At 39.5% G+C, this 9,950-nt stretch overlaps 1 protein-coding gene across 1 annotated transcript in view; it reads left to right on the plus strand.

Annotated features, from left to right (window-relative positions):
- med13a (mediator complex subunit 13a) overlaps positions 1-6,960 on the plus strand; it is a 98,494-nt gene extending 91,534 nt beyond the window's left edge. The window contains exons 24-30 of the mRNA XM_032576368.1: positions 601-743; positions 887-1,045; positions 2,717-2,905; positions 3,621-3,757; positions 3,843-4,007; positions 5,203-5,303; positions 5,861-6,960. Of these exons, the coding sequence (XP_032432259.1) occupies positions 601-743; positions 887-1,045; positions 2,717-2,905; positions 3,621-3,757; positions 3,843-4,007; positions 5,203-5,303; positions 5,861-5,993 (1,027 nt within the window). The 3' untranslated portion in view covers positions 5,994-6,960. The remainder of the gene's footprint in view (positions 1-600; positions 744-886; positions 1,046-2,716; positions 2,906-3,620; positions 3,758-3,842; positions 4,008-5,202; positions 5,304-5,860) is intronic.
- Positions 6,961-9,950: the final 2,990 nt, after the last annotated feature.

The raw sequence follows: 9,950 nt of genomic DNA on the forward strand, positions 1-9,950 counted from the left end.
TTTGCGAAATTAAAGTTTATTGGCCTTTGAGAGGTGAATTTTGCATTATTATGCCAATATCAACGTAATTCTTAAAAATCCTCACAAAATAAAAATATCGCAATAATGACTGGGACAATTTATCATCCAGCAAACCTTGTTATTGGGACAGGCCTAGCCAAAACTCCACAAATAGCATAATAAGCACCTATTGTTAAGCTGTTATTAATTGGTTTATCCAAAAATGAATCAACTGATCAGCGCTGCTTTGTGTTAAGAACTTTTCACATGGTGATGTTGTTAGCTGTAGTTGCTTCCTTTGCTACAAATAATGAAGTGTTCACTTTAGGAAAGCCATGCTATTGCATTTTAGGCATTAAAATGTTTTTCTTATTTAAAAAATGAATTAAATTATTTGTTCATTTTGATATTTTATTGTATTTCTAATATTGCATAAACAAGACTGGTGGATATATGGAAAATCTTCAGAATCTGCCAATGTTCTTATCCAATTAATCAATTAATCATCAGAATATTCAATAGAATAAAGAATAGAATAATTGATAACTGCAATAATTATTTGCTGTGGTAAATCTAACCCAAAGTGTTTGTGTTGCATAGAGCTCGGAGGAAAAAAGGCTCCGTACGTCGACTGGGCCTGCAGAAGCTGTGGGATTGGTGCTTGGGGCTAGTGCAGATGACATCTGTTCCCTGGAGAGTGGTGATTGGCCGGTTGGGCAGGATGGGGCATGGAGAGTTAAAAGGTAATAAAAAAAACTTTTTAAGTTAAGTTACGTCAACAGAAATTGATCGGTGCGCATCTTTTACAGTGTACAGTTCCAACAAAAAGCAGCACTTCATCACTTGCTCATTAAATCCCCGCATCTCTCCTGTCTCCACATCTCAGACTGGAGCATTTTGTTGAGCAGGAGAAACCTGCAGTCACTCAGCCGACGTCTGAAGGAAATGTGTCGAATGTGTGGAATCTCCTCCTCCGACACTCCCAGCATCCTCAGCGTGTGCTTGGTCGCCATGGAGCCGCAGGGATCCTTCATCATCATGCCAGGTACAACATGTGCACATCAACGTCCAAGTGTCGATTATGAATATGACTTTTTCAGTTTGAGTTGCAATGTGCACCTCTTAAACTGGCCGCTTTGAAGGAGTGCGCACTGAGTGCGCGCTTGTGTGCGTGTGGCATGATGGATGGCTTCCACAAATCACAAACATATCCGCCTCCTTGTCCAGAGCAGATTGATAGTGGAGACATTGGTGTACCTTTCTCTCATGAAGCACTGCCTCTCAGATCCCCATCGATCTCGTTTCAGTGATGGAGAGCCAGATCGATGGGTTTATTTTGGGGACTCAAGCTGGGGGAAGTGTCAGTCATCATGCCAGGATTATGTAGAGTTATGCTCAGCGGAGAACGTCGCCTGCTTGGAAAGCTCTCAAAGCGAAAGCTTAACCTCTGACAAAAAACAGAACAGGTGCTACGGCAATGTTGCTACATCATTTGTATGTTGTAAAGAAACATTTTAGTGCTTATTCACTTCTATAGACTTCTTCAGTGTTTGCTGCTTTTACGTTGAAATATTTCAAACCGTAAAAGAGGTTAACCTGTTTGGAGAAATTCTGCAGAATTGAGTGATACATTTATGGTCATGCAACAGTCAGATTTAAGTCTAAACTCTCTGAATAACTTGTGTGCTCTTGAGCTTAAAGTTTCAAGCTGATGGCCAGAAGTTACCCTTTCATCAAAATCACATCCTGAAGAGGCACAGCAACCCCAAACCATCACACTACCCACCACCATGTTTTATTGTATCATGTTTCAGTATGGCAATGTCCACACAGCAGATGAATGTGACCCAAATTCTCCTTTTTTGCCTATATGCAACGACCCAATTTACCCCCCCCCCCCTCCCCCCCCCCCCCCTCCCCCAAATGAAATACGTCCCGCTGTGTGAACGCAGCCTTAGATCCAACAGGAGGCACAATTTCCAAATATGTTTTTGTCTCACCGTTCCACTCGATGTTTTTTTTCCCCAAAAGGTCTTGCATATTGTTGTTGGGTTTTTTTGTATTTGTGTCCTTTTTGGTCAGTAATGTTGTTTTTATTAGAGCTCTTCCATTGATGTTTTCACATTTTTCTCCAGTCCAGTCTCTCTCCCACTTTTTTTTTCTTTTATTTTTTTCTTACTGTTGAGTCATGAGCACTGATGCTAGCTCAAGCAAGTGATGCCTGCAGTGCTTTAGATCTTTTATGACCTTCTGGTTCATTCTTGGATCTTTTAATCTTGGAAAGCCCGCTGCTACGTCCATGTTTTCTCCGTTTGTGGATAATGGGTCTCACTGTGGTTCTCTGGAGTCTGGAAACCTCAGAAATAACTTTGGTACCATTTTCTAGTTGTGTATTATTTTTCTTCAGCTTCTTCAAGCGTTACTTTTTTAAGTCTCTTAGCCTACTACTTCTGTGCTAGTGATTTATTGATTCTACGACTCAAGAGATCTTTCTTGCCAACAGGAACAACATTTAATTTTCCTTCGTGATCAATAAAGTATTTTTGAATTTTAATTATCTTTGTTTAATATTAGCCTTAGCTTACTGTCCAGAAGCTTAAGGGACGTTTGAGGCATTCAGAAACAGGTTAAGCTGTATGAAGGAATTCCTCCTCCTGTGTCCCGTTCCCCATCTCCTCACTGTGTTTGGTTGACTCTCTGTCTCTGTTCCTCCCAGACTCCGTCTCCACAGGCTCCGTGTTTCGCCGGAGCACCACCTTGAACATGCAGACGTCGCAGCTCAACACCCCGCAGGACACCTCCTGCACCCACATCCTGGTGTTTCCCACCTCCGCCTCTCTCCAGGTCGCCAGCTCCAATTACACCAACATCGACACCAACATCGACATCCTCAACCCCACCACCGGTCAGTGGCGCTCCCTCATCCGTCTCACTGTCACTGTTTTTTTATTTACTTATTTATTTAGTTTCAGTTTAGTTCATTACATTTAGGTACTTTTTATGTTTTTTTTATTTTCCTTTCTGCTTGATTCAAATACTATCTTTTTATTTAGTTGTCAGGAAAAACCTTTTAGGGTCTTTCACTTTTTTTCCTCTTTGGTTTATTTTTACTTGCATTTCAGTTCCTTTTTCATAATAAAAAATTGGTCATTAAAAAGAGATGCACTGATCCGATATTAATATCTGCATCGGTCCCGATATTGAAAACAAATTCTAGATTAGGTATTAATATATTTTGTTTGCTTCTATGCTTTTATTCTTATACGTTTGACTAAGGTAGTCAACCTATTGTTTTTGTCAGTTTCAGTTTCTTTATTGGCTGTTATACTCTTAATTGCACTGAATGAATAAATTAAACTTCTGGTTTTTTGGGGAGAGGGTTAAACATGTTTGACCAAGCTTGTGAAGCTATTGGTGTGTTTATTAAATAAATGTATAATTCAGTACATTTATGTCTGTTTTTAAAAAAGGAAACATTTTAGGTCAAGTCTGCACTCTTTTTTTCTGTACTGGATCGGTACCGGCAGATACTAAACCTCAGATATCTGTATCAATATCAGAAGTGAAAAAAGTGGATCGGTGCGTCCCTAAACGTAACTTGTTTTTCTGCTTGAACGTAGATGGGTCCGATATTGGGATCTTTGACCTGCTGGACCAGGAGAATGAGTTGGACCCAGACATCATTAACATCTCCCCCACCACTTCCCCAGTACACTCCCCCAGCCCTCACTACCACCATGGAGCAGACGGCAGTAAGGTGGGTCGGCACACACGCATCCGTCGCATTTTTTTATGCGACGCATGCTAGCAGAGCTAACGTCCAGCTTTCCCCCATTTTGCAGGGTCAGAGCACAGACCGGATGGAGTCTCATGAAGAGGTTCCCAACCTGCTGCAGCAACCCCTGGCGCTTGGCTACCTTGTCTCCACAGCGAAGGCCGGCCCACTGCCCGACTGGTTCTGGTCAGCTTGTTCGCAGGCTCAGAACCAGTGTCCGCTCTTCCTCAAGGTAGCCCCCACAGACCAGGGCTTATAGTTTGAGTAGCACCTTACACTGCGGTTACTTTAAAAATATAATTACAATCCAGGTAAAAAGAGCTTATTGAGGTTTTATGTAAATCTGATCGACCTGTATCAGGTGTTCTTACCAGTTCTTGAAATCAGATACGCCCCAGATTAACATCAGAACATGATGTGCTGCTGACATTATTTGTTGGACAGAACCTGCTCATTTGTCCCATCGAGCTGCTTCTTCTCAGGCTTTACAGACAGGTGAATTTTAGAAAATTAGAAGACCAGTGCAAACTTGATTTGTCCCAGTATTTCAACTCAAAAAGTAAAAATGTATTTATTATATGAGGTTGAAGTTATCTCTTGTTTTTTTAATGCCGTTTTTTGCCACACTTTTTTTTCCCCTTCCACTCAACGTTCCACTAATATTCTAAGATACAGAAGTCTGAGAACAGCAAGTGACCTTCTGCCGGGCAAACTGTTACATTCACTATCCACATTTCATATGAAAAAAAATATGTTTTTATTGATATTGTGTATTCTGATTTTCTGAGAAACGCAGTTTGTTGTTTTTCTTGGGGTTTTTTTGTTTGTTTTTTGCTGTAGCCAAATTCTGATGTGATAATGCCGTTTGTACTCTATATGACCTTAGAGTACAAACTTTTGAACATGCAGTAATTATTGAAACAAACTGCCTTTTCAAATATACCCCAATATATTAAGATGTACATGAATGGAGTAGAGATTGTGACAAGAGATTTACATATCCCACATTAACTTGAAGTACTTTCAGGCAGATTGATTTTTAATAAAGTAACCTTATTACAAATAATCTGAAATTAAAATAATGACTTACAGTGGTGTGTGAGATTTTCTTTCCAGTATGCAACACTCCATAAAACTGCAAAAGCCTTTGAAAACACTATAAAAGATCTGAGCAGATTGTGAAAAGTAAATTACTAGAGGCGCATTCAGAGCTTTGTGAGCCTATATTCCAGTTAAGTCCAAGCTTGTATATTTGCACAGTGATTTGCCAGGGATATTTATTGCCTCTGGAATTGGCTACACATTCACCATGGCTATCCCGCTGCAGTGAAAATATCAATAATTATTATGATGAGATGAAATAAAAGGTTAAATCGTTTGATGGCGTGCATGTGACACCGGCTCTCTCCTTGTTCTCCCTCTCTCAGGCCTCTTTGCACCTACATGTGTCTACTGTGCAATCAGACGAACTGCTGCATAGCAAGCACTCCCACCCCCTCGACTCCAATCAGACCTCAGACGTACTCAGGTAAACAACTCCACTCCACTCTCCACCTGGATTCAAGAGCACAGATTACTATTGCTGCCCTCCTGGCTTTTGGCAAGCCCAGTTTCCATTTATAGAGTGAATTTCCTGTGAAACCTCACACATTTCCTGCAAAGTTTGAATAACTGCTTGTTGGTTTCTAACAGGGATGGGCTGTCAGTTGAATTTTTGGTTTTTGATTATTTAATTTTTGGAAAATCTGTGTTTTTTTGTTTGTTTTGTTTTTGTTTTGTTTAACCAATGCACTCCTCGAGTGTCCATAGTTCAGAGTGATGACAGAATGCCCAGGATCGGCATCAAAAATTTTATCTTGAAAAGACAAAATTTTGATTTGTCGATAAAATCGATTTATCACTTAGCCCGAGGAAAAACTATCAATTAAAATCGGATCTGGTATGGAGCAAAAAAAATCTGAGATTTTATTTTTAAGCCACATCGCCCAGACTTACAGTAGTTGCTACATAGATTTTCAGAGCTACCTTTTAAATTGAATGAAAACACAACTGAGGGTGTGTGTGTGTGTGTGTGTGTTGGAGCAGATTTGTGCTGGAGCAGTACAACGCTCTCTCCTGGCTGACGTGCGACCCGGCAACGCAGGACCGAAGATCATGTCTGCCTATTCACTTTGTGGTGCTCAACCAGATGTACAACTTCATCATGACCATGTTGTAACCAGCAGCCTGTTACTGACGGAGACGCATTTCAGAGAAGGGAGCAAAGCAACCGGTCGCATCGTGCGAGGACGACACCGGGAGTACAGAGCTGGATCCTGTACCCAGATGGAGTCCCTGCTTCCGATCCCCTGTGGCTGCTACAGGTCCACAGAGTCGACACGTTGGCAACAAGGGAGTAAAGGAGAGCGGAGGGATGGGAGGAGCTCGAAGCTGAGTCCCGATAAATGAACGTGAGAGAAATGACAGATTTCTTGTCATGGTAATGTAGCATGGCAGCAGAGTCACTGGCCAGTCCGTATTAGAGAGTTTATCTGTAAAGTTATTGGAAGAAAAGGGACATATTTGATCTAGGAAAAACTCAACAAAATGGATCTCTGGTTTTAATACGAGAAATTCCTTTTTAAGGCTTTAGATGAAATAGTATCCAAATGAAAAATGCCTGCATCTATCTTATTTATTGTAAGTTTTTAAATGTATAAATTGTCATATTTCTTACCTTTTATATATTAAAAATGAAGGTTTATATCAGCCTTCCTGCTTTAAAGCAATTGGTCTCAGACATGTAATCGTCTTAATAAAAGAAACCGGAAAAAAAGGAAAAACCCCCATAAAAATAAAATAAAAGTCCCAGTAGGTTGCTTTTAGAGTATTATTTTTTATAAAGGAGGCAGAATATTTGTATTGTCACAATGTACAGAAGAATTAGAGTGGAGAATTATGTTTCATGCCTTTGAGCATGAAGGACTTGCAGCAAAGCTGTAGCTACAGAGGACTTGTACAGCAATGAACTTCACTGTGTTCAAATAAAGAGGTACATTGTTGTATATAATATTTTATACCACACATTTAGACACAAAAACCAAACTGCAATATATAAATATATATATATAAATAATTATATATGAATCACACGCCAGCTGTTGGTGGTGTGGTTTCTGTTTTAGGAATAAAGTGTGTCAACTTATTTTCCTGTGCTTGTGTTCATTGCTTTGGGCGGGAGGGTGAACTGTGATGTGGAAGAAATTAAATGTAATTCAAATCATGCAAGTGTCTTCAGAGTGTCGTCGTGGATGATGACACTGTGGGCTGGAAGGACATCCGCTAGCAGTCAGTCTTGCAACAAATCTGAAGAGGCCTCTGACTAAAGACTGTTGCTGTGTGGCAGTCTCAAACTGTAAATGGAGTAGGTCAAGCTCTTTTGATGCTAAAAAGCTATATTGCCAGGTTTTACATTTGTATTTAATCTTATCATGGCAGAAAAGTGAAAAGTTTGCTGTTTTAATGTCAGTGTCCTGCCTATAGAGGTGCTTAAGTGCCAAAATTCAATATAATAAAATCATAGAAAGAGAATTTAAATGTCATTTAATCAAAATATTTTCTTAAATATGCAGCTAAATGTAAAAAAAAAAAATTAATTCAAAAAGCCTATGCAAGTGTTTCAGTTAATATGTAATTATTTCATTGTCTTGTACTTTAGCACTAAGTGAATATATCATGTCAGCCTCACAGTCAGTGGGCTTTCTGTTACGCAATCAGAGTACATTTAATGAACCACATTGAAAGCGTGAAAGCTCGAACTATTTTATAATTTACTGTAGAAATTGGGCAAGAATGACTTTCAATTTCAAATCATTGTTGCATCTTTGTAATTGGGCAATTGACAAAACTCTCACCAAAGTGACACTGAATGCGTATTGAACACACTTAAAACAAAATGTATTAAATATTTGGTGGAAAAGCCTGTTTTGATAATGACGACTTCTAGACCTGTCCTGTTTGAGGACGCAGAAGAAGTCAGATGGAGGAGGATGACTCGCTGTGGCGGTAAAGGTAACAGCCAGAAGAAGGAGAAAACGTCTTGTTTTTAGAGCGCAGGTGTGATTTTTGATCTATTTTTTCACACAAATTGTCCTCAAATCTTAAAAGGTTTTCTATTGTGTTGTCTTTGAGTTGTGCTGGGAGTTTTTCTTTGCAGGTTCGGTCAACTGTGGTAGTCGCCACCCACTGACTGTAGAGAGGCTATGGGGGAATTTTGCTGCCATAATCAAAGAGCTCACATTTTCAGTCTGAAAACAGGACTTCATGTCTTTTGTTCTCAAAATTTTAATATTTTTGTTTGCATTTTTATCTTGAAAGCAGGACTTCATTATAGATAGTCACGACATATCTATCTATCCATCCATCCATTCATCCATCTTTGGTTGTGTGAACAAACTCCTGCCTAAAATCAGTAGCTGTTAGCGATCAGTAGCACACTGCTGGCCAATGTTTGGTCAGCAGAAAGCTAACATCGTCGTTTCTCCCTACATCCAGTGAGTGGCGCATATTGATACAATCGACAGTAGCCACACAGACACACCCGCTAGAAGGAAACAAATGCACAACGCTTACATTATATTGGCTAAGAAGTTGCCAGGCGACTGTGCCAAAAGGCAGTTCAATGTTTTGTAAGTGAGCATAGTCCAAGCAGAGACTAAGTGTGAGCGCAAGAAGAAGTTTTGAGTACAAGCATTGCAAGTTTTGAGAAGAAAGACATTAAGTTCTGATCTCAAAATTAAAATGTAAGCAAAAGTATTACAAAAGACATGAAATTCTGCTTTGAGACTGAAAATCTGTGCTCTTGGATTATGGCAGAAAAATTCTTCCATAGGCGGCTCATCAACCCCGATTCCAGCTCAGGCAACTAAAGTCAACCCACACCACGATTTTCCCACCTGCAAACTTCACTTTAGCCACAGTGTGTTGATGTGATAATCCTTCAAAAATTAAGTGTGTTCTCAGTAATTCAGTTTGTATTTTTCTTCTGCAGTGGAGTCTGCTGGAGACAGTGAGTAAGCTTAGACCATTGCAGTTGGCCAAATCATGTCTGCCAATACCAGTTTAAATTCTGCTACTGAATTGTGTCTGTTGATTTGTTTGTCTCATTGAAGTTTGAATAAACAATACATTAGATTTCTAACATAGCAAAAATCCAAAATGTCTTTGAACAAACAACAGTAGAATATAATATAAATATCCTTTATTGCCCACAGTGGGGGGAAATTCAAGTGTACCAGCAGCAAGTTAAAGGTAAGTGGAAACATACATATTCACACAAAGATAAAATGTATAAAAATAAGGGACTGTATAGTAAGGACAAATTTACAACATAGAAAAACTGATAGGGTACAGTAAATAAAATGAGCATATTTCAACTAAAAGATGTGAAACTGACAAAGGTAAGTTAAAGGGAAAAAAGCACAACATTGTACATGTGTTTCTATGTGCATAAAAACAGCGCTGTTTAAAATTAGGAAAACTGCAGCAAACAGCAGGGATGCAATAATTTCAGTTTGTTGGAAGCAGTGACTGTTACAAGGTCTTACAGCTGCTGGGGGGAAGGATCTCCTACAACGATGCACCAAAAATCTGTCACTGAAGGAGATCTCCAGCTCTGCAACAGCTTCATGCATGGGGTGGGAGATATTGCCTAACAGTGATGTTATTTCAGCCAGAGTTGCTCTATCTCCCACCACCTGCAGAGTCAGGTCAGGGCGGGGAGCATCCTAGGACAGAGCTGGCCTTCCTGATGAGCTTATCTAACTGCTTCCTTCCAGCTATAGATAAACTTCTACTTAAGCCCTTTGGATTGTTGTGTCCTGGATGACTGAGAAACTACAACAGCATGTGGTCACACATTGCTGCAGGAAGACATCTTTGGGGTTGTGTTGGTCATGCAAGAACTAACTGCACGCCTAAGGAACCCCACAACTCTTGATGTTCAACCTAAAAAAAAAAGGTTTTCCTTACAATTGTGACACAATTTAAAGGAGAAATAAGCAGCCTTTTTAATAACACGAGATTTCGTCCCGCAAATATATACATATATATTCTTGCCCTTTGTGTTGAGACTAAAATGTAAAAAAAAAAAAAAAGTATCAAACCCACCTCATGAATTATTAGTATCCATGTAATA

The sequence above is a fragment of the Xiphophorus hellerii genome, chromosome 11 (genome assembly GCF_003331165.1).
Source record: "Xiphophorus hellerii strain 12219 chromosome 11, Xiphophorus_hellerii-4.1, whole genome shotgun sequence".
NCBI classification, from domain to species: Eukaryota; Metazoa; Chordata; class Actinopteri; order Cyprinodontiformes; family Poeciliidae; genus Xiphophorus; species Xiphophorus hellerii.